The sequence below is a fragment of the Salvelinus alpinus genome, chromosome 6 (genome assembly GCF_045679555.1).
Source record: "Salvelinus alpinus chromosome 6, SLU_Salpinus.1, whole genome shotgun sequence".
NCBI lineage: Eukaryota > Metazoa > Chordata > Actinopteri > Salmoniformes > Salmonidae > Salvelinus > Salvelinus alpinus.
In genome coordinates, this window is record NC_092091.1 from 6,129,470 (window position 1) to 6,156,076 (window position 26,607).

The window sequence follows — 26,607 nt, forward strand, 5'->3', positions numbered from 1 at the left end:
AAACTAAACAACAAACGGAGTCGACGAACCTGAACGTAAGAACTTACATAAACACGAAGAACTCACGAACAGGAAAATGACTACACAAAACGACGAACGAACGAAACAGTCCCGTATGGTGCAAACAAACACAGACACAGGAGACAACCACCCACAACAAACCATGTGACCCCACCTACCTTAATATGGTTCTCAATCAGAGGAGATGGAAACCACCTGCCTCTAATTGAGAACCATATCAGGTACCCATTAACCCAACATAGAAACAGAAAACATAGACTGCCCACCCAAACTCACGTCCTGACCAACTAACACATACAAAAACTAACAGAAAACAGGTCAGGAACGTGACAGGTTGTAGCTCAGCCAATGAATGCCATAGAATCTTAGTATCCCCATATGCATTCAGACTCACGTCTTTCCCAGGTATTTAACAGTTTATTTATGGCATAAAGCATAGTGGATCAAAGCGCTGTAATACAGTTCCTCGCAAAAGTATTCAGTGAGATCACATGTATTCATCCCCTTTGCTATGAAGCCCCTAAATAAGATCTGGTGCAACCAATTACCTTCAGAAGTCACATAAGTAATTAAATAAATAAATAAAAGTCCACCTGTGGGCAATCTAAGTGTCACATGGATAAGTGTCACATGATCTGTCACATGATCTCAGTATATACACCTGTTCTGAAAGGCCCCAGAGTCTGCAACACCACCAAGCAAGCGGCACAATGAAGACCAAGGAGCTTTCCATACAGGTCAGGGACAAAGTAGTGGAGAAGTACAGATCAGGGTTGGGTATTGAAAAAATATCAGAAACTTTGAAGATCCCACGGAGCACCATTAAATCCATTATAAAAAAATTGAAATAATATGGCACCACAACAAACCTGCCAAGAGAGGGCCGCCCACCAAAACTCACGGACCAGGCAAGGAGGGCATTAATCAGAGAAGCAACAAAGAGACCAAAGATAGTCCTGAAGGAGCTGCAAAGCTCCACGGCGGAGATTGGCGTATCTGTCCATAGGACCACTTTTAAGCTGTACACTTCACAGAGCTGGGCTTTACGGAAGAGTGGCCAGAAAAATGCCATTGCTTAAAAATAAAATAAGCAAACACGTTTGGTGTTCACCAAAAGGCATGTGGGAGACTCCCCAAACATATGGAAGAATGTACTCTGGTCATCATGATCAATCTGGCCATCAAGGAAAACGCTATGTCTGGCACAAACCCAACACCTCTAATTACCCCGAGAACACCATCCCCACAGTGAAGCATGGTGGTGGCAGCATCATGCTGTGGGGATGTTTTTTTATTGGGAGGGACTGGGAAACTGGTCAGAATTGAAGAAATGATGGATGGTGCTAAATACAGGGAAATTCTTGAGGGAAACCTGTTTCAGTCTTCCAGAGATTTGAGACTGGGACGGAGGTTCACCTTCCAGCAGGACAATGACACAAAGCATACTGCTAAAGAAAGACTCGAGTGGTTTAAGAGGAAATATTTAAATGTCTTGGAATGGCCTAGTCAAAGCCCAGACCTCAATCCAATTGAGAATCTGTGGTATGACTTAAAGATTGCTGTACACCAGTGGAACCCATCCAACTTGAAGGAGCTGGAACAGTTTTGCCTTGAAGAATGGGAAGAAAACCCAGTGGCTAGATGTGCCAAGCTGATAGAGACATATCCCAAGGGACTTGCAGCTGTAATCGCAGCAAAAAGTGGATCTACAAAGTATTGACTTTGGGGGGGTGAATAGTTATGCACGCTCCAGTTTACTGTTTTTTTCTCTTATCTCTTGTTTGTTTCACAATAAAAAACAATTTGCATCTTCAAAGTGGTAGGCATGCTGTGTAAATCAAATGATACAAACCCCCTAAAAATCTATTTTAATTCCAGTTGTAAGGTAACAAAATAGGAAAAATGCCAAGGGGGGTGAATACTTTCACAAGGCACTGTAGACGGCATTACAGGGCATTCAGAAGTTATTCAGACACCTTGACTTTTTCCACATTTGGTTACATTACAGTCTTTTTCTAAAATGGATTAAATAAAATGTAACCAGGAACTATAATTTAACCTAGGAACTAAAATATTTGTCTCCTTCTCAACGTTGCATGCAGTTCTCTCTCTCTCTCTCTCTCTCTCCCTCCCTCTAACCCCTCCCTCTCTCTAACCCCCCTCTCCCTCTAAACTCACTTATCTCGTAGAACCAGAAAGTCCATACCTCCCAAAAACTCTCTTCTGAGTAAACGAAACTGATCTGAGTCTCTTTGTCGTCTGTCTGTGTGAGAGTGAACAACCGTCAAAATGGCTCAGCAGGGAGTTCTGCTGGACCAGGACCAGTTCTGTTGTTCTGTCTGTCTAGATCTACTGAAGGAACCAGTCACCATTCCCTGTGGACACAGTTACTGTAGGAGCTGTATTGAGGGATGCTGGGATCAGGATGTTCTGAAAGCGGTCTATAGCTGTCCTCAATGCAGAGAGACCTTCACTCCAAGGCCTAATCTGAGGAAAAATAACATGTTGGCTGATATGGTGGAGAAACTGAGGAAGACAGGACTCCAGGCTGCTCCCCCTCCTGCTCTGTGCTATGCTGGACCTGGAGATGTGGCGTGTGATTTCTGCACTGGGACTAGAAAGCAGAAAGCCCTCATGTCCTGTCTGGTGTGTATGGCTTCTTACTGTGAGACTCACCTCCAATCTCACTATGAATCTCCTGCTTTGAAGAAGCACAAGCTGGTCAAAGCCACCGCACAACTACAGGAGAAGATTTGCTCTCATCATGACAAACTGCTGGAGGTTTACTGTCGCACCGATCATCAATGTCTCTGTTATCAGTGTACAATGGATGAACATAAAGGCCATGATACAGTGTCAGCTGCAGCAGAGAGGACTGAGAAACAGGTAAGACCAGAACAACTTGTTGGTGACTGTCTGATAAACTAATAATTAACGATACAGTAGGAACTAAATCTGTTTGAATATGAGATCATTCAAATGAAATTGATCCACAAATATGAACACAAACCTTGACTATATAGATATGTTAACCCAGATTCTCCAAATGTATCACCATTTTATAAAGTCTGTTAGGTTCTGAACAGACAAAGTAAAAACTCAAACCAAGTTGATTCACCCACTGGGTCATACAGCTACAAAGACAATGTATGATTACACAAGAACGGCCGGGATAAGCGGTTTAGGCGGGATAAACTCCTTACACATCTAGACAGCCAATACATATCTGTTGCTAGGCAGGATCAACTCCTTACACATCTAGACAGCCAATACATCTCTGTTGCTAGGCAGGACCAACTCCTTACACATCTAGACAGCCAATACATCTCTGTTGCTAGGCAGGAACTGAATTGGTTCCTCTCACTGGTGTAGTCATGGCCCTGTCTGATGCTTAAACCTTTGTGGGTGTGGAAGTGTATGTGTGTGAGATAGGACGGTAGTAGGAGGGTCGTTGTGGTGGCTTGACCTCGAGACGAACTCCTCGCTCGTCCCTAGTTCTGCAGCTGGCCTGCCTTATCAGAGACTAACTAGACTGTTGAATTCCTGTCTCCTCCCTAGTTCTGCAGCTGGCCTGCCTTATCAGAGACTAACTAGTCTGTTGAATTCCTGGCTCCTCCCTAGTTCTGCTGCTGGCCTGTCTTGTCAGAGACTAACTAGACTGTTGAATTCCTGGCTCCTCCCTAGTTCTGCAGCTGGCCTGCCTTATCAGAGACTAACTAGACTGTTGAATTCCTGGCTCCTCCCTAGTTCTGCAGCTGGCCTGCCTTATCAGACTAACTAGTCTGTTGAATTCCTGGCTCCTCCCTAGTTCTGCTGCTGGCCTGTCTTGTCAGAGACTAACTAGACTGTTGAATTCCTGGCTCCTCCCTAGTTCTGCAGCTGGCCTGCCTTATCAGAGACTAACTAGACTGTTGAATTCCTGGCTCCTCCCTAGTTCTGCAGCTGGCCTGCCTTATCAGAGACTAACTAGACTGTTGAATTCCTGGCTCCTCCCTAGTTCTGCAGCTGGCCTGCCTTATCAGAGACTAACTAGTCTGTTGAATTCCTGGCTCCTCCCTAGTTCTGCAGCTGGCCTGCCTTATCAGAGACTAACTAGACTATTGAATTCCTTGCTCCTCCCTAGTTCTGCAGCTTGCCTGCCTTATCTGAGACTAACTAGACTGTTAAATTCCTGGCTCCTCCCTAGTTTTGCAGCTGGCCTGCCTTATCAGAGACTGAAACTAGTTGCCCTTTGTCTCCCTCTTTAGGAACATTGATATTCAACAATAACATGTTTGAACAGAATATTTCAGCACTTCCCCTTGTCTCTCTCGGTAACTTTCCATACACCCAGTTCCTATCCACCCTTCATTGACCCCAACATATACATTCCTTATACATGTAAAGTCATCAGTACGTTATAGTATGGTAACATGAATAAGTATATTTCTAGCTAGAATCCAACAAGTCAAACAGCATTATCATTAGATATCAAACACAATTATCATTCGTTATCAAACACCATTGTCATTTGTTATCAAACACCCAATCAACTCTCTGATTTGTGTACTGTTAAAACTATAATCATTCACATGACTACATAATGATATAATTTCAGACAGATATTTGTATCTGTGTCTCTATGGATCCTATGTCACATTACTATACTATTGATCTACTGGACTAATAAAGCTTGATAGCTCATTGAAGAGTGATTCTCCACAGAGGCAGCTGGGGATGAGTCAGCAGAAGGTCCAGCAGAGATTCCAGGAGAGAGAGAAGAGGCTGAAGGAGCTCCAACAGGCTGTGAAGTCTCTCAAGGTGAGTATTGTTGACCAGAGGAGACACACCATTTCACTTCTCTTCTCCAATCAGAGAGAGGGAGAGGGGCCCCTATCCAATCCCACTGACCCCACTGTTGGGAACAGGCTGTCTGGACCCTTTTCAGAGAATAGACTGTTTAATGTAACTGACGGGATATGAACCCAGGTCTACCGTGGGAGAAACCAACATCTTGACCATTACACCAAGAGGACATTCCCTATTGGACCGACACTGATTTAGAAGTAGCAGGTGGGGCTACCTCATCACATAACCATGAGTAACCATGACATGACCGAGCTCTCTCTCTCTTTTTTTATTTTTACCCCTTTTTACTCCTCAATTTCATGGTATCCAATTGGTAGTAGTTAAAGTCTTGTCTCATCGCTACAACTCCCGTACGTACTTGGGAGAGGCGAAGGTCGAGAGCCATGCGTCCTCCGAAACACAACCCAACCAAGCCGCACTGCTTCTTGACACAACGCACATCCAACCCGCAAGCCAGTCGCACCAAAGTGTCGGAGGAAACACCGTACACCTGGTGATCGTGTCAGCGTGCATTGCGACCAGCCTGCCACAGGAGTCCCTAGTGTGCGATGAGAGAAGGATATCCCTACCGGCCAAACCCTCCCTAACCCGGACGACGCTCGGCCAATTGTGCGCCGCCCCATGGGTCTCCCGGTCGCGGACGGCTGCGACAGAGCCTGGACGAACCCAGAATCTCTGGTGGCAGAGCTAGACCACTGCGCCACCCAGGATGTCTCTCTCTCTCAATTGAATTCAATTCAAAGGGCTTTATTGGCATGGGAAATATATGTTTACATTGCCAAAGCAAGTGAAATAGATAATATACAAAAGTGAAATAAACAACCAGAAATCAACAGTAAACATTAAACTCACAAAAGTTTCAAAGGAATAGAGACATTTCAAATGTAATAATTCAAGCGCAAACAGAGTGAGCTGTGCACCAGACTGAGTTCTGGAGGTGAAATGGAAATGAATGAGGGAGAGTTAAGTGAGGTAGAAGGTGTGGTGAAGAGTTCAGAACCAGAGCCTGGCATCAATGGACATGATAAAGAAGAATCTGGTGCAGTAGGAGTTACATTTTTGGAAAAAGTAGAACCATACCTTTTGGCAGATCCATTAGTGGTTTCAGGGTGGGTGGGAAAGGAGTTGGGTGCAGTTGAATCAGGTAACCTAGGTAACCTGTAGTGGACTTGTGATATTTGTTTGTGTTTCTTCTGACCAGAGGGAGTGGGCGCTCCGTGTCACGCAACTTGGGTCAAGATCTGTTTCTTTGCTCTTAGGAACAGGGCACCATTTAAAGGAGTGATTTCTGGGGTAGTGTTAAGTGTGGAGGTGGAGAAATTGAAGTTGAAGACTCCTGGTGTTTGTGATGCCCGCCGTTTGGTGTGAAGCAGACCCGGTGGTGAGCGTGGTGAAACAGAGGAGTCACTGTCAGTCCTTTTGAGTTTTGAGGCTTTACCCGACAAAGTCATGTTAGGATGTATCAGTTATCCTGTTAGAGTCTTTGTGTTGAATCCACTGAGCTGTTTCAGGTGCAACGTTTATGGTCGTGTTGCAGCAGTTTGTAGGAGGGAGACTCCAAGATGTGGGAAGTGTGCAGGAGGTCATGGGATAGAGGATTGTGTAGTTTCAGTGGATAAAGTTGTGTGTGTCGACTGTAGGGGTGTCCATGTTGCTGGGGATCAGAAGTGTCTGGTGAGAGAGAGGCAGGTTGAGGTGGCTAGAGTCAGAGTAGTGCAGAAGGTGTCGTATGCTGAGGCAGTGAAGAAAGTAGAGGAGGATGGGTCAAGGGTGATGGATCCTGAGAGGATCCCTGTGAGTAGTAGATCTGTGCAGCACAGAGGGAAAGGCCAACGAGTGATATATGCTTCAGTAAGGTTGGCTTTCTTAGCGTTCATAGCAATGGTTATCAACTGTACCACAGAAATGGAACGGAAATCACAGACAATAGATGTTGTGGTGGCAGCTGCAGAGAAGTATTTAGTCATACGAGATTTGACTTCAGCAGAATTCCAGGGTGTGTTGAGTGGTGGTGTCCCGTCCTCCCAGGTCGTTGGCAAGGTGCAGGAGCAGATAGGGTCAAAGTAGTGGAATGGGGTAGTGGGTTTTTAATGAGTGTAGGGTTAGTTGTCATGGTGCAGGAGCAGATCGGGTCAAAGTAGTGGAATGGGGTAGTGGGTTTTTAATGAGTTTAGGGTTAGTTGGCATGGTGCAGGAGCAGATAGGGTCAAAGTAGTGGAATGGGGTAGTGGGTTTTTAATGAGTGTAGGGTTAGTTGACATGGTGCAGGAGCAGATAGGGTCAAAGTAGTGGAATGGGGTAGTGGGTTTTTAATGAGTGTAGGGTTAGTTGGAATGGTGTTACTTAGTATTATCATAATTTTCCCTTTCCCATTTTGTAACACAAAGTAAAATTGATTTATATTATTGTCCAGTTGGGGGCGGTAATGCAACATATTGGATGCCAACCACCGTTAAACTCCAAAGAAGAAGAAACGTTATATTATGTCTATGTACAGTGTTGTAACGATGTCTCTCTCTCTCTCATTCCATCACTTTTGTGGTAGTTGGTTGTGTGGGTCTCTGGTTATGAATGGGGTGCTGACAGGCAATCGTTGATGGATATTTATAGAGCTCTGATCAGGACGACAATTGATTACAGGTGTATAGTTTATGGAACAGCGGCAAAGACGTGTCTTCAGAAGCTGGACAGAATCCAGTATATAGCTTTAAGGATATGTATTGGTGCATTTAAATCAACATCTGTATGTGTCTTACTAGTGGAGGCAGGTGAGATACCTTTGGATATACGGCGTAATAAATTGTCATTAGCTTATTGGGTTGAAAGGCTGTGAGGTTGAGCATCCCACTGCTACTGTTCTAGATGACTGTTGGGAATATACTAGTAGACAAGGCAGTGGTTTTGGTTGGACAGTCGTAGGCATCAATGTTATTATGGAGAATTGAGAGAATGGGTGTAGTAGTGAGATTCTGCTGGGTCCCAACACATTCAGGTGTGGAAGAAAATTAAATTGTAGACCAGTTAGCTGAAGTAGTTTTGAAACAAGACATAATTGATATTAAGGTTCGACTGGGTAGAGGTGAGGCCAAATGTACGATCAGAGACATTTTGATAGATGTGTGGCAGAAGAGATGGGACTCTGAGCACAAGGGACATTTATATGTCCTCTAAAGGTCGGTGGACCAAGGTTCAAAGGTCAGATTAGGAAGGAAGAGGTGGTGTTTACTCGATTGTGTTTAGGACATTGTACATTGAACTGGTCCTTACATCTGGTTGGCAGCATGTGAATGGTTTGTGTCTGGAGGGTATGGTCAATGAAACGGTGGAGCATGTGTTGTTATATTGTTGTAAGGATGTTGAAGAGAGGGAAAGATTGAAGTGTAGGGTCATTGAGGTTGGACGGGGTTGGGGGGGGGGGGGGGGGGGTTGGAAGGGATTTGGGGGATGGGGGAGGGTCTATTATAAGTTAGTAGGACTCTTTTTTATTTTCTCAGAAGTTCTGAGTTAGGTAGGAGGATTTAGAAATGGTGTAAACCGTGATTGAACACACTCCAGCACAGTAGGTGGCGCCATGCACCTTTAACGTTGGTTTGTGGACCGCCATTATATCATAGAAGAAGAAGTTGGTCTGTGAGGGTTTTGTGGTTCCTGAGGAGGGCTACTATTCTTTTTTCTTTTGGTTTTCAAGAATTATCAGAATGTATTAAAGCCAAAGCTAAAGCTACCCTAAACAATTCAATATATCAGTCTCTATATTTTCTCTGTGATTTGTTGTTTTCCCGTCAACCGTTCCATCGCATCTTAACCGTGTTACCGGGCGGGCACTAGGACCCGGGGGAGGCTGCTGCTGCAGAGGCTGCTGCACCGGTAGTGACGTCGGCCCTACTTGTAGCTCATTGTGGTCAACGTCAGCTGTGGCTCGAGACTGCTAGCTAACGGTTAACGGAGAGGAAAAGACTCTGACAGGACACATTCATGTAGATAGGCTATGATGGCAATTTGTGGTAAGTTACAATAGAGAGAGAGACTTTTCACTACTATAGACTTTTGTCATAATCAAACCAATACGTTTTTATGTGAGGCTGCCGGTAAGTTATAGTGTAACAGACGTTGTGAGCTAGCTAACGGTAACGTTAACGGTGTCTTTTAAATTCTACATAAGTTATGTGGCGATGATACCTAGATTAGGGTGACCAGACGTCCCCGTTTTTAGTGGCCTGTCCCCGGCTGGAGCTGTCCCCGGAAATGTCCCCGTTTTTAACTGTGCGTTAAAAACAGACTGCAAAGTGAAATAATATTTTACGTGGCAAGAAAGACCGGGCAGCAGAGTCTACCGGTTGACGTCTCAATCTTGTAGTGCTTGTTTTGTCCAGCAGAGGGGGCTGCTCGCTATATCAGCTTCATTCACTCTTCTTCTTCTTCTAACTACTTGCGATAGTTTTAGAGGAAACTGCTGTGGGAAACTCGGCCAGAAGCAAGTGTCAAGTGAATCCATAACATCACCACAAACGTCTTTTCAAGCCGGGTAAGTTACACTCGTTTGAGATACTAGCTAATGATGTTATGTCACAACGTATTATATAGATAGATGCTCTGCGTTAAATGGTTTTAAATAGGTTATGCTAGCTAACATTAGCTATGTCGACTAAGTTATCTAGCTCGGTTAGCCAGCTGCTGTCATGGTAACTAGGTTAAAAAACGGTCACATGTAAACATGTTAACATGTACATGTAAACATGTTTTACCTTGTCAGCTCGTGATTCAATCTAGCAACCTTACGGTTACTGATGCTCTAACCACTAGACTACCTGCCACCTCTTCACTCTAACCACTAGACTACCTGCCTCCTCTACACTCTAACCACTAGACTACCTACCACCTCTACACTCTAACCACTAGGCTACCTGCCACCTCTACACTCTAACCACTAGACTACCTGCCACCTCTACACTCTAACCACTAGGCTACCTGCCACCTCTACGCTCTAACCACTAGGCTACCTGCCACCTCTTCACTCTAACCACTAGACTACCTGCCTCCTCTACACTCTAACCACTAGACTACCTACCACCTCTACACTCTAACCACTAGGCTACCTGCCACCTCTACACTCTAACCACTAGACTACCTGCCACCTCTACACTCTAACCACTAGGCTACCTGTCACCTCTACACTCTAACCACTAGTCTACCTGTCACCTCTACACTCTAACCACTAGACTACCTGCCACCTCTACACTCTAACCACTAGACTACCTGCCACTTCTACACTCTAACCACTAGACTACCTGCCACCTCTACACTCTAACCACTAGACTACCTGCCACTTCTACACTCTAACCACTAGACGACCTGCCACCTCTACACTCTAACCACTAGACCACCTGCCACCTCTACACTCTAACCACTAGACTACCTGCCATCTCTACACTCTAACCACAAGACCACCTGCCACCTCTACACTCTAACCACTAGGCTACCTGCCACCTCTAACCACTAGACTACCTGCCTCCTCTACACTCTAACCACTAGACTACCTGCCACCTCTACACTCTAACCACTAGGCTACCTGCCTCCTCTACACTCTAACCACTAGACTACCTGCCACCTCTACGCTCTAACACCTAGACTACCTGCCACCTCTACACTCTAACCACTAGACTACCTGCCACCTCTACACTCTAACCACTAGACTACCTGCCACCTCTACACTCTAACCACTAGACTACCTGCCTCCTCTACACTCTAACCACTAGGCTACCTGCCTCCTCTACACTCTAACCACTAGACTACCTACCACCTCTACACTCTAACCACTAGGCTACCTGCCACCTCTACACTCTAACCACTAGACTACCTGCCACCTCTACACTCTAACCACTAGGCTACCTGTCACCTCTACACTCTAACCACTAGTCTACCTGTCACCTCTACACTCTAACCACTAGACTACCTGCCACCTCTACACTCTAACCACTAGACTACCTGCCACTTCTACACTCTAACCACTAGACTACCTGCCACCTCTACACTCTAACCACTAGACTACCTGCCACTTCTACACTCTAACCACTAGACGACCTGCCACCTCTACACTCTAACCACTAGACTACCTGCCACCTCTACACTCTAACCACTAGACTACCTGCCATCTCTACACTCTAACCACAAGACCACCTGCCACCTCTACACTCTAACCACTAGGCTACCTGCCACCTCTAACCACTAGACTACCTGCCTCCTCTACACTCTAACCACTAGACTACCTGCCACCTCTACACTCTAACCACTAGGCTACCTGCCTCCTCTACACTCTAACCACTAGACTACCTGCCACCTCTACGCTCTAACACCTAGACTACCTGCCACCTCTACACTCTAACCACTAGACTACCTGCCACCTCTACACTCTAACCACTAGACTACCTGCCACCTCTACACTCTAACCACTAGACTACCTGCCTCCTCTACACTCTAACCACTAGGCTACCTGCCTCCTCTACACTCTAACCACTAGGCTACCTGCCACCTCTACACTCTAACCACTAGACTACCTGCCACCTCTACACTCTAACCACTAGACTACCTGCCACCTCTACACTCTAACCACTAGACTACTTGCCACCTCTACACTCTAACCACTAGGCTACCTGCCTCCTCTACACTCTAACCACTAGGCTACCTGCCAACTCTACACTCTAACCACTAGACTACCTGCCACCTCTACACTCTAACCACTAGACTACCTGCCACCTCTACACTCTAACCACTAGTCTACCTGCCACCTCTACACTCTAACCACTAGGCTACCTGCCTCCTCTACACTCTAACCACTAGGCTACCTGCCAACTCTACACTCTAACCACTAGACTACCTGCCACCTCTACACTCTAACCACTAGACTACCTGCCACCTCTACACTCTAACCACTAGTCTACCTGCCACCTCTACACTCTAACCACTAGACTACCTGCCACCTCTACACTCTAACCACTAGGCTACCTGCCACCTCTACACTCTAACCACTAGGCTACCTGCCACCTCTACACTCTAACCACTAGGCTACCTGCCACCTCTACACTCTAACCACTAGACTACCTGCCACCTCTACACTCTAACCACTAGACTACCTGCCACCTCTGCTCTCTAACCACTAGACTACCTGCCACCTCTACACTCTAACCACTAGACTACCTGCCACCTCTACACTCTAACCACTAGGCTACCTGCCACCTCTACACTCTAACCACTAGGCTACCTGCCACCTCTACACTCTAACCACTAGACTACCTGCCACCTCTACACTCTAACCACTAGACCACCTGCGACCTCTACACTCTAACCACTAGACTACCTGCCTCCTCTACACTCTAACCACTAGGCTACCTGCCTCCTCTACACTCTAACCACTAGACTACCTGCCACCTCTACGCTCTAACACCTAGACTACCTGCCACCTCTACACTCTAACCACTAGACTACCTGCCACCTCTACACTCTAACCACTAGACTACCTGCCACCTCTGCACTCTAACCACTAGACTACCTGCCACCTCTGCACTCTAACCACTAGACTACCTGCCACCTCTACACTCTAACCACTAGACTACCTGCCACCTCTACACTCTAACCACTAGGCTACCTGCCACCTCTACACTCTAACCACTAGGCTACCTGCCACCTCTACACTCTAACCACTAGGCTACATGCCACCTCTACACTCTAACCACTAGGCTACCTGCCACCTCTACACTCTAACCACTAGGCTACCCGCCACCTCTACACTCTAACCACTAGACTACCTGCCACCTCTACACTCTAACCACTAGACTACCTGCCACCTCTACACTCTAACCACTAGGCTACCTGCCACCTCTACACTCTAACCACTAGGCTACCTGCCACCTCTACACTCTAACCACTAGGCTACCTGCCACCTCTACACTCTAACCACTAGACTACCTGCCACCTCTACACTCTAACCACTAGACTACCCTGCCACCTCTACACTCTAACCACTAGGCTACCTGCCACCTCTACACTCTAACCACTAGGCTACCTGCCACCTCTACACTCTAACCACTAGGCTACCTGCCACCTCCACACTCTAACCACTAGACTACCTGACACCTCTACACTCTAACCACTAGACTACCTGCCACCTCTACACTCTAACCACTAGACTACCTGCCACCTCTACACTCTAACCACTAGACTACCTGCCACCTCTACACTCAAACCACTAGACTACCTGCCACCTCTACACTCTAACCACTAGGCTACCTGCCTCCTCTACACTCTAACCACTAGACTACCTACCGCCTCTACACTCTAACCACTAGACTACCTGCCGCCTCTACACTCTAACCACTAGACTACCTGCCACCTCTACACTCTAACCACTAGACTACCTGCCACCTCTACACTCTAACCACTAGGCTACCTGCCACCTCTACACTCTTACCACTAGACTACCTGCCACCTCTACACTCTAACCACTAGGCTACCTGCCACCTCTACACTCTAACCACTAGACTACCTGCCACCTCTACACTCTAACCACTAGACTACCTGCCACCTCTACACTCTAACCACTAGGCTACCTGCCACCTCTACACTCTTACCACTAGACTACCTGCCGTCCCTACACTCTAACCACTAGGCTACCTGCCACCTCTACACTCTAACCACTAGACTACCTGCCACCTCTACACTCTTACCACTAGACTAGCTGCCACCTCTACACTCTAACCACTAGGCTACCTGCCACCTCTACACTCTAACCACTAGACTACCTGCCACCTCTACACTCTAACCACTAGGCTACCTGCCTCCTCTACACTCTAACCACTAGGCTACCTGCCACCTCTACACTCTAACCACTAGACTACCTGCCGTCCCTACACTCTAACCACTAGACTACCTGCCTCCTCTACACTCTAACCACTAGGCTACCTGCCACCTCTACACTCTAACCACTAGGCTACCTGCCACCTCTACACTCTAACCACTAGTCTACCTGCCATCTCTACACTCTAACCACTAGACTACCTGCCGCCTCTACACTCTAACCACTAGACTACCTGCCACCTCTACACTCTAACCACTAGACTACCTGCCACCTCTACACTCTAACCACTAGACTACCTGCCACCTCTACACTCTAACCACTAGACTACCTGCCACCTCTACACTCTAACCACTAGACTACCTGCCACTTCTACACTCTAACCACTAGACTACCTGCCACCTCTACACTCTAACCACTAGACCACCTGCCACCTCTACACTCTAACCACTAGACTACCTGCCACTTCTACACTCTAACCACTAGACTACCTGCCACTTCTACACTCTAACCACTAGACTACCTGCCACTTCTACACTCTAACCACTAGACTACCTGCCATCTCTACACTCTAACCACTAGACCACCTGCCACCTCTACACTCTAACCACTAGGCTACCTGCCACCTCTAACCACTAGACTACCTGCCTCCTCTACACTCTAACCACTAGACTACCTGCCACCTCTACACTCTAACCACTAGACCACCTGCCACCTCTACACTCTAACCACTAGACTACCTGCCTCCTCTACACTCTAACCACTAGGCTACCTGCCTCCTCTACACTCTAACCACTAGACTACCTGCCACCTCTACGCTCTAAGACCTAGACTACCTGCCACCTCTACACTCTAACCACTAGACTACCTGCCACCTCTACACTCTAACCACTAGACTACCTGCCACCTCTACACTCTAACCACTAGGCTACCTGCCTCCTCTACACTCTAACCACTAGGCTACCTGCCTCCTCTACACTCTAACCACTAGACTACCTGCCACCTCTACACTCTAACCACTAGACTACCTGCCACCTCTACACTCTAACCACTAGGCTACCTGCCTCCTCTACACTCTAACCACTAGGCTACCTGCCAACTCTACACTCTAACCACTAGACTACCTGCCACCTCTACACTCTAACCACTAGACTACCTGCCACCTCTACACTCTAACCACTAGTCTACCTGCCACCTCTACACTCTAACCACTAGACTACCTGCCACCTCTACACTCTAACCACCTCTACACTCTAACCACTAGGCTACCTGCCACCTCTACACTCTAACCACTAGACTACCTGCCACCTCTACACTCTAACCACTAGACCACCTGCCACCTCTACACTCTAACCACTAGACTACCTGCCTCCTCTACACTCTAACCACTAGGCTACCTGCCTCCTTTACACTCTAACCACTAGACTACCTGCCACCTCTACGCTTTAACACCTAGACTACCTGCCACCTCTACACTCTAACCACTAGACTACCTGCCACCTCTACACTCTAACCACTAGACTACCTGCCACCTCTACACTCTAACCACTAGACTACCTGCCACCTCTACACTCTAACCACTAGTCTACCTGCCACCTCTACACTCTAACCACTAGACTACCTGCCACCTCTACACACTAACCACTAGGCTACCTGCCACCTCTACACTCTAACCACTAGGCTACCTGCCACCTCTACACTCTAACCACTAGGCTACCTGCCACCTCGACACTCTAACCACTAGACTACCTGCCACCTCTACACTCTAACCACTAGACTACCTGCCACCTCTACACTCTAACCACTAGACCACCTGCCACCTCTACACTCTAACCACTAGACTACCTGCCTCCTCTACACTCTAACCACTAGGCTACCTGCCTCCTTTACACTCTAACCACTAGACTACCTGCCACCTCTACGCTCTAACACCTAGACTACCTGCCACCTCTACACTCTAACCACTAGACTACCTGCCACCTCTACACTCTAACCACTAGACTACCTGCCACCTCTACACTCTAACCACTAGACTACCTGCCACCTCTACACTCTAACCACTAGACTACCTGCCACCTCTACACTCTAACCACTAGACTCCCTGCCACCTCTACACTCTAACCACTAGGCTACCTGCCTCCTCTACACTCTAACCACTAGGCTACCTGCCAACTCTACACTCTAACCACTAGACTACCTGCCACCTCTACACTCTAACCACTAGACTACCTGCCACCTCTACACTCTAACCACTAGTCTACCTGCCACCTCTACACTCTAACCACTAGACTACCTGCCACCTCTACACTCTAACCACTAGGCTACCTGCCACCTCTACACTCTAACCACTAGGCTACCTGCCACCTCTACACTCTAACCACTAGGCTACCTGCCACCTCTACACTCTAACCACTAGACTACCTGCCACCTCTACACTCTAACCACTAGACTACCTGCCACCTCTGCACTCTAACCACTAGGCTACCTGCCACCTCTACACTCTAACCACTAGGCTATCCGCCACCTCTACACTCTAACCACTAGACTACCTGCCACCTCTACACTCTAACCACTAGACTACCTGCCACCTCTACACTCTAACCACTAGGCTACCTGCCACCTCTACACTCTAACCACTAGACTACCTGCCACCTCTACACTCTAACCACTAGACTACCCTGCCACCTCTACACTCTAACCACTAGGCTACCTGCCACCTCTACACTCTAACCACTAGGCTACCTGCCACCTCTACACTCTAACCACTAGGCTACCTGCCACCTCCACACTCTAACCACTAGACTACCTGCCACCTCTACACTCTAACCACTAGACTACCTGCCACCTCTACACTCTAACCACTAGACTACCTGCCACCTCTACACTCTAACCACTAGACTACCTGCACCTCTACACTCTAACCACTAGACTACCTGCCACCTCTACACTCTAACCACTAGACTACCTGCCACCTCTACACTCTAACCACTAGACTACCTGCCACCTCTACACTCTAACCACTAGGCTACCTGCCTCCTCTACACTCTAACCACTAGACTACCTACCGCCTCTACACTCTAACCACTAGACTACCTGCCGCCTCTACACTCTAACCACTAGACTACCTGCCACCTCTACACTCTAACCACTAGACTACCTGCCACCTCTACACTCTAACCACTAGGCTACCTGCCACCTCTACACTCTAACCACTAGACTACCTGCCACCTCTACACTCTAACCACTAGACTACCTGCCACCTCTACACTCTAACCACTAGACTACCTGCCACCTCTACACTCTAACCACTAGGCTACCTGCCCTCTCTACACTCTTACCACTAGACTACCTGCCACCTCTACACTCTAACCACTAGGCTACCTGCCACCTCTACACTCTAACCACTAGACTACCTGCCACCTCTACACTCTAACCACTAGACTACCTGCCACCTCTACACTCTAACCACTAGGCTACCTGCCACCTCTACACTCTTACCACTAGACTACCTGCCGTCCCTACACTCTAACCACTAGGCTACCTGCCACCTCTACACTCTAACCACTAGACTACCTGCCACCTCTACACTCTTACCACTAGACTACCTGCCACCTCTACACTCTAACCACTAGGCTACCTGCCACCTCTACACTCTAACCACTAGACTACCTGCCACCTCTACACTCTAACCACTAGGCTACCTGCCTCCTCTACACTCTAACCACTAGGCTACCTGCCACCTCTACACTCTAACCACTAGACTACTTGCCGTCCCTACACTCTAACCACTAGGCTACCTGCCTCCTCTACACTCTAACCACTAGGCTACCTGCCACCTCTACACTCTAACCACTAGGCTACCTGCCACCTCTACACTCTAACCACTAGTCTACCTGCCATCTCTACACTCTAACCACTAGACTACCTGCCACCTCTACACTCTAACCACTAGACTACCTGCCGCCTCTACACTCTAACCACTAGACTACCTGCCACCTCTACACTCTAACCACCTGACTACCTGCCACCTCTACACTCTAACCACTAGACTACCTGCCACCTCTACACTCTAACCACTAGACTACCTGCCACCTCTACACTCTAACCACTAGACTACCTGCCACTTCTACACTCTAACCACTAGACTACCTGCCACCTCTACACTCTAACCACTAGACCACCTGCCACCTCTACACTCTAACCACTAGACTACCTGCCACTTCTACACTCTAACCACTAGACTACCTGCCACTTCTACACTCTAACCACTAGACTACCTGCCATCTCTACACTCTAACCACTAGACCACCTGCCACCTCTACACTCTAACCACTAGGCTACCTGCCACCTCTAACCACTAGACTACCTGCCTCCTCTACACTCTAACCACTAGACTACCTGCCACCTCTACACTCTAACCACTAGACTACCTGCCATCTCTACACTCTAACAACAAGACCACCTGCCACCTCTACACTCTAACCACTAGGCTACCTGCCAGCTCTAACCACTAGACTACCTGCCTCCTCTACACTCTAACCACTAGACTACCTGCCACCTCTACACTCTAACCACTAGACCACCTGCCACCTCTACACTCTAACCACTAGACTACCTGCCTCCTCTACACTCTAACCACTAGGCTACCTGCCTCCTCTACACTCTAACCACTAGACTACCTGCCACCTCTACGCTCTAAGACCTAGACTACCTGCCACCTCTACACTCTAACCACTAGACTACCTGCCACCTCTACACTCTAACCACTAGACTACCTGCCACCTCTACACTCTAACCACTAGACTACCTGCCTCCTCTACACTCTAACCACTAGGCTACCTGCCTCCTCTACACTCTAACCACTAGGCTACCTGCCTCCTCTACACTCTAACCACTAGACTACCTGCCACCTCTACACTCTAACCACTAGACTACCTGCCACCTCTACACTCTAACCACTAGGCTACCTGCCTCCTCTACACTCTAACCACTAGGCTACCTGCCAACTCTACACTCTAACCACTAGACTACCTGCCACCTCTACACTCTAACCACTAGTCTACCTGCCACCTCTACACTCTAACCACTAGACTACCTGCCACCTCTACACTCTAACCACCTCTACACTCTAACCACTAGGCTACCTGCCACCTCTACACTCTAACCACTAGACTACCTGCCACCTCTACACTCTAACCACTAGACCACCTGCCACCTCTACACTCTAACCACTAGACTACCTGCCTCCTCTACACTCTAACCACTAGGCTACCTGCCTCCTCTACACTCTAACCACTAGACTACCTGCCACCTCTACGCTCTAACACCTAGACTACCTGCCACCTCTACACTCTAACCACTAGACTACCTGCCACCTCTACACTCTAACCACTAGACTACCTGCCTCCTCTACACTCTAACCACTAGGCTACCTGCCTCCTCTACACTCTAACCACTAGGCTACCTGCCACCTCTACACTCTAACCACTAGACTACCTGCCACCTCTACACTCTAACCACTAGACCACCTGCCACCTCTACACTCTAACCACTAGACTACCTGCCTCCTCTACACTCTAACCACTAGGCTACCTGCCTCCTCTACACTCTAACCACTAGACTACCTGCCACCTCTACGCTCTAACACCTAGACTACCTGCCACCTCTACACTCTAACCACTAGACTACCTGCCACCTCTACACTCTAACCACTAGACTACCTGCCTCCTCTACACTCTAACCACTAGGCTACCTGCCTCCTCTACACTCTAACCACTAGGCTACCTGCCACCTCTACACTCTAACCACTAGACTACCTGCCACCTCTACACTCTAACCACTAGGCTACCTGCCTCCTCTACACTCTAACCACTAGACTACCTGCCACCTCTACACTCTAACCACTAGGCTACCTGCCTCCTCTACACTCTAACCACTAGGCTACCTGCCAACTCTACACTCTAACCACTAGACTACCTGCCACCTCTACACTCTAACCACTAGACTACCTGCCACCTCTACACTCTAACCACTAGTCTACCTGCCTCCTCTACACTCTAACCACTAGGCTACCTGCCACCTCTACACTCTAACCACTAGACTACCTGCCACCTCTACACTCTAACCACTAGACTACCTGCCACCTCTACACTCTAACCACTAGTCTACCTGCCTCCTCTACACTCTAACCACTAGACTACCTGCCACTTCTACACTCTAACCACTAGGCTACCTGCCTCCTCTACACTCTAACCACTAGTCTACCTGCCTCCTCTACACTCTAACCACTAGACTACCTGCCACCTCTACACTCTAACCACTAGTCTACCTGCCACCTCTACACTCTAACCACTAGACTACCTGCCACCTCTACACTCTAACCACTAGGCTACCTGCCACCTCTACACTCTAACCACTAGGCTACCTGCCACCTCTACACTCTAACCACTAGGCTACCTGCCACCTCTACACTCTAACCACTAGACTACCTGCCACCTCTACACTCTAACCACTAGACTACCTGCCACCTCTGCACTCTAACCACTAGACTACCTGCCACCTCTGCACTCTAACCACTAGGCTACCCGCCACCTCTACACTCTAACCACTAGACTACCTGCCACCTCTACACTCTAACCACTAGACTACCTGCCACCTCTACACTCTAACCACTAGGCTACCTGCCACCTCTACACTCTAACCACTAGGCTATCTGCCACCTCTACACTCTAACCACTAGGCTACCTGCCACCTCTACACTCTAACCACTAGACTACCTGCCACCTCTACACTCTAACCACTAGACTACCCTGCCACCTCTACACTCTAACCACTAGGCTACCTGCCACCTCTACACTCTAACCACTAGGCTACCTGCCACCTCTACACTCTAACCACTAGGCTACCTGCCACCTCCACACTCTAACCACTAGACTACCTGCCACCTCTACACTCTAACCACTAGACTACCTGCCACCTCTACACTCTAACCACTAGACTACCTGCCACCTCTACACTCTAACCACTAGACTACCTGCACCTCTACACTCTAACCACTAGACTACCTGCCACCTCTACACTCTAACCACTAGACTACCTGCCACCTCTACACTCTAACCACTAGACTACCTGCCACCTCTACACTCTAACCACTAGGCTACCTGCCTCCTCTACACTCTAACCACTAGACTACCTACCGCCTCTACACTCTAACCACTAGACTACCTGCCGCCTCTACACTCTAACCACTAGACTACCTGCCACCTCTACACTCTAACCACTAGACTACCTGCCACCTCTACACTCTAACCACTAGACTACCTGCCACCTCTACACTCTAACCACTAGGCTACCTGCCACCTCTACACTCTAACCACTAGACTACCTGCCACCTCTACACTCTAACCACTAGACTACCTGCCACCTCTACACTCTAACCACTAGACTACCTGCCACCTCTACACTCTAACCACTAGGCTACCTGCCCTCTCTACACTCTTACCACTAGACTACCTGCCACCTCTACACTCTAACCACTAGGCTACCTGCCACCTCTACACTCTAACCACTAGACTACCTGCCACCTCTACACTCTAACCACTAGACTACCTGCCACCTCTACACTCTAACCACTAGGCTACCTGCCACCTCTACACTCTTACCACTAGACTACCTGCCGTCCCTACACTCTAACCACTAGGCTACCTGCCACCTCTACACTCTAACCACTAGACTACCTGCCACCTCTACACTCTTACCACTAGACTACCTGCCACCTCTACACTCTAACCACTAGGCTACCTGCCACCTCTACACTCTAACCACTAGACTACCTGCCACCTCTACACTCTAACCACTAGGCTACCTGCCTCCTCTACACTCTAACCACTAGGCTACCTGCCACCTCTACACTCTAACCACTAGACTACTTGCCGTCCCTACACTCTAACCACTAGGCTACCTGCCTCCTCTACACTCTAACCACTAGGCTACCTGCCACCTCTACACTCTAACCACTAGGCTACCTGCCACCTCTACACTCTAACCACTAGTCTACCTGCCATCTCTACACTCTAACCACTAGACTACCTGCCACCTCTACACTCTAACCACTAGACTACCTGCCGCCTCTACACTCTAACCACTAGACTACCTGCCACCTCTACACTCTAACCACCTGACTACCTGCCACCTCTACACTCTAACCACTAGACTACCTGCCACCTCTACACTCTAACCACTAGACTACCTGCCACCTCTACACTCTAACCACTAGACTACCTGCCACTTCTACACTCTAACCACTAGACTACCTGCCACCTCTACACTCTAACCACTAGACCACCTGCCACCTCTACACTCTAACCACTAGACTACCTGCCACTTCTACACTCTAACCACTAGACTACCTGCCACTTCTACACTCTAACCACTAGACTACCTGCCATCTCTACACTCTAACCACTAGACCACCTGCCACCTCTACACTCTAACCACTAGGCTACCTGCCACCTCTAACCACTAGACTACCTGCCTCCTCTACACTCTAACCACTAGACTACCTGCCACCTCTACACTCTAACCACTAGACTACCTGCCATCTCTACACTCTAACAACAAGACCACCTGCCACCTCTACACTCTAACCACTAGGCTACCTGCCAGCTCTAACCACTAGACTACCTGCCTCCTCTACACTCTAACCACTAGACTACCTGCCACCTCTACACTCTAACCACTAGACCACCTGCCACCTCTACACTCTAACCACTAGACTACCTGCCTCCTCTACACTCTAACCACTAGGCTACCTGCCTCCTCTACACTCTAACCACTAGACTACCTGCCACCTCTACGCTCTAAGACCTAGACTACCTGCCACCTCTACACTCTAACCACTAGACTACCTGCCACCTCTACACTCTAACCACTAGACTACCTGCCACCTCTACACTCTAACCACTAGACTACCTGCCTCCTCTACACTCTAACCACTAGGCTACCTGCCTCCTCTACACTCTAACCACTAGGCTACCTGCCTCCTCTACACTCTAACCACTAGACTACCTGCCACCTCTACACTCTAACCACTAGACTACCTGCCACCTCTACACTCTAACCACTAGGCTACCTGCCTCCTCTACACTCTAACCACTAGGCTACCTGCCAACTCTACACTCTAACCACTAGACTACCTGCCACCTCTACACTCTAACCACTAGTCTACCTGCCACCTCTACACTCTAACCACTAGACTACCTGCCACCTCTACACTCTAACCACCTCTACACTCTAACCACTAGGCTACCTGCCACCTCTACACTCTAACCACTAGACTACCTGCCACCTCTACACTCTAACCACTAGACCACCTGCCACCTCTACACTCTAACCACTAGACTACCTGCCTCCTCTACACTCTAACCACTAGGCTACCTGCCTCCTCTACACTCTAACCACTAGACTACCTGCCACCTCTACGCTCTAACACCTAGACTACCTGCCACCTCTACACTCTAACCACTAGACTACCTGCCACCTCTACACTCTAACCACTAGACTACCTGCCTCCTCTACACTCTAACCACTAGGCTACCTGCCTCCTCTACACTCTAACCACTAGGCTACCTGCCACCTCTACACTCTAACCACTAGACTACCTGCCACCTCTACACTCTAACCACTAGACCACCTGCCACCTCTACACTCTAACCACTAGACTACCTGCCTCCTCTACACTCTAACCACTAGGCTACCTGCCTCCTCTACACTCTAACCACTAGACTACCTGCCACCTCTACGCTCTAACACCTAGACTACCTGCCACCTCTACACTCTAACCACTAGACTACCTGCCACCTCTACACTCTAACCACTAGACTACCTGCCTCCTCTACACTCTAACCACTAGGCTACCTGCCTCCTCTACACTCTAACCACTAGGCTACCTGCCACCTCTACACTCTAACCACTAGACTACCTGCCACCTCTACACTCTAACCACTAGGCTACCTGCCTCCTCTACACTCTAACCACTAGACTACCTGCCACCTCTACACTCTAACCACTAGGCTACCTGCCTCCTCTACACTCTAACCACTAGGCTACCTGCCAACTCTACACTCTAACCACTAGACTACCTGCCACCTCTACACTCTAACCACTAGACTACCTGCCACCTCTACACTCTAACCACTAGTCTACCTGCCTCCTCTACACTCTAACCACTAGGCTACCTGCCACCTCTACACTCTAACCACTAGACTACCTGCCACCTCTACACTCTAACCACTAGACTACCTGCCACCTCTACACTCTAACCACTAGTCTACCTGCCTCCTCTACACTCTAACCACTAGACTACCTGCCACTTCTACACTCTAACCACTAGGCTACCTGCCTCCTCTACACTCTAACCACTAGTCTACCTGCCTCCTCTACACTCTAACCACTAGACTACCTGCCACCTCTACACTCTAACCACTAGTCTACCTGCCACCTCTACACTCTAACCACTAGACTACCTGCCACCTCTACACTCTAACCACTAGGCTACCTGCCACCTCTACACTCTAACCACTAGGCTACCTGCCACCTCTACACTCTAACCACTAGGCTACCTGCCACCTCTACACTCTAACCACTAGACTACCTGCCACCTCTACACTCTAACCACTAGACTACCTGCCACCTCTGCACTCTAACCACTAGACTACCTGCCACCTCTGCACTCTAACCACTAGGCTACCCGCCACCTCTACACTCTAACCACTAGACTACCTGCCACCTCTACACTCTAACCACTAGACTACCTGCCACCTCTACACTCTAACCACTAGGCTACCTGCCACCTCTACACTCTAACCACTAGGCTATCTGCCACCTCTACACTCTAACCACTAGGCTACCTGCCACCTCTACACTCTAACCACTAGACTACCTGCCACCTCTACACTCTAACCACTAGACTACCCTGCCACCTCTACACTCTAACCACTAGGCTACCTGCCACCTCTACACTCTAACCACTAGGCTACCTGCCACCTCTACACTCTAACCACTAGGCTACCTGCCACCTCCACACTCTAACCACTAGACTACCTGCCACCTCTACACTCTAACCACTAGACTACCTGCCACCTCTACACTCTAACCACTAGACTACCTGCCACCTCTACACTCTAACCACTAGACTACCTGCACCTCTACACTCTAACCACTAGACTACCTGCCACCTCTACACTCTAACCACTAGACTACCTGCCACCTCTACACTCTAACCACTAGACTACCTGCCACCTCTACACTCTAACCACTAGGCTACCTGCCTCCTCTACACTCTAACCACTAGACTACCTACCGCCTCTACACTCTAACCACTAGACTACCTGCCGCCTCTACACTCTAACCACTAGACTACCTGCCACCTCTACACTCTAACCACTAGACTACCTGCCACCTCTACACTCTAACCACTAGGCTACCTGCCACCTCTACACTCTAACCACTAGACTACCTGCCACCTCTACACTCTAACCACTAGACTACCTGCCACCTCTACACTCTAACCACTAGGCTACCTGCCCTCTCTACACTCTTACCACTAGACTACCTGCCACCTCTACACTCTAACCACTAGGCTACCTGCCACCTGCCACCTCTACACTCTAACCACTAGACTACCTGCCACCTCTACACTCTAACCACTAGACTACCTGCCACCTCTACACTCTAACCACTAGGCTACCTGCCACCTCTACACTCTTACCACTAGACTACCTGCCGTCCCTACACTCTAACCACTAGGCTACCTGCCACCTCTACACTCTAACCACTAGACTACCTGCCACCTCTACACTCTTACCACTAGACTACCTGCCACCTCTACACTCTAACCACTAGACTACCTGCCACCTCTACACTCTAACCACTAGGCTACCTGCCACCTCTACACTCTAACCACTAGGCTATCTGCCACCTCTACACTCTAACCACTAGGCTACCTGCCACCTCTACACTCTAACCACTAGACTACCTGCCACCTCTACACTCTAACCACTAGACTACCCTGCCACCTCTACACTCTAACCACTAGGCTACCTGCCACCTCTACACTCTAACCACTAGGCTACCTGCCACCTCTACACTCTAACCACTAGGCTACCTGCCACCTCCACACTCTAACCACTAGACTACCTGCCACCTCTACACTCTAACCACTAGACTACCTGCCACCTCTACACTCTAACCACTAGACTACCTGCCACCTCTACACTCTAACCACTAGACTACCTGCACCTCTACACTCTAACCACTAGACTACCTGCCACCTCTACACTCTAACCACTAGACTACCTGCCACCTCTACACTCTAACCACTAGACTACCTGCCACCTCTACACTCTAACCACTAGGCTACCTGCCTCCTCTACACTCTAACCACTAGACTACCTACCGCCTCTACACTCTAACCACTAGACTACCTGCCGCCTCTACACTCTAACCACTAGACTACCTGCCACCTCTACACTCTAACCACTAGACTACCTGCCACCTCTACACTCTAACCACTAGGCTACCTGCCACCTCTACACTCTAACCACTAGACTACCTGCCACCTCTACACTCTAACCACTAGACTACCTGCCACCTCTACACTCTAACCACTAGACTACCTGCCACCTCTACACTCTAACCACTAGGCTACCTGCCCTCTCTACACTCTTACCACTAGACTACCTGCCACCTCTACACTCTAACCACTAGGCTACCTGCCACCTGCCACCTCTACACTCTAACCACTAGACTACCTGCCACCTCTACACTCTAACCACTAGACTACCTGCCACCTCTACACTCTAACCACTAGGCTACCTGCCACCTCTACACTC

The 26,607-nt window shown here is 48.7% G+C and overlaps 2 protein-coding genes across 3 annotated transcripts in view; both read left to right on the forward strand.

Annotated features, from left to right (window-relative positions):
* Positions 1-2,236: 2,236 nt before the first annotated feature.
* On the forward strand, positions 2,237-8,274 carry LOC139577487 (E3 ubiquitin-protein ligase TRIM47-like). The gene is made up of 2 exons (XM_071404507.1): positions 2,237-2,907; positions 4,726-8,274. Exons 1-2 carry the CDS (start codon positions 2,311-2,313, stop codon positions 4,981-4,983), a joined length of 855 nt encoding a protein of 284 aa, XP_071260608.1. The 5' UTR covers positions 2,237-2,310; the 3' UTR covers positions 4,984-8,274.
* Positions 8,275-8,298: 24 nt separating this feature from the next.
* LOC139577484 (tripartite motif-containing protein 16-like) overlaps positions 8,299-26,607 on the forward strand; it is a 110,815-nt gene continuing 92,506 nt past the window's right edge. Inside the window, exons 1-2 of one of the 2 annotated variants that reach the window (XR_011675309.1) lie at positions 8,299-8,873; positions 9,308-23,692. The gene's annotated coding sequence lies outside the window, so the exon portion shown is untranslated. Of the gene's footprint in view, positions 8,874-9,307; positions 23,693-26,607 lie in introns of those variants that run through there. The other variant, XM_071404505.1, reaches the window with a different exon arrangement.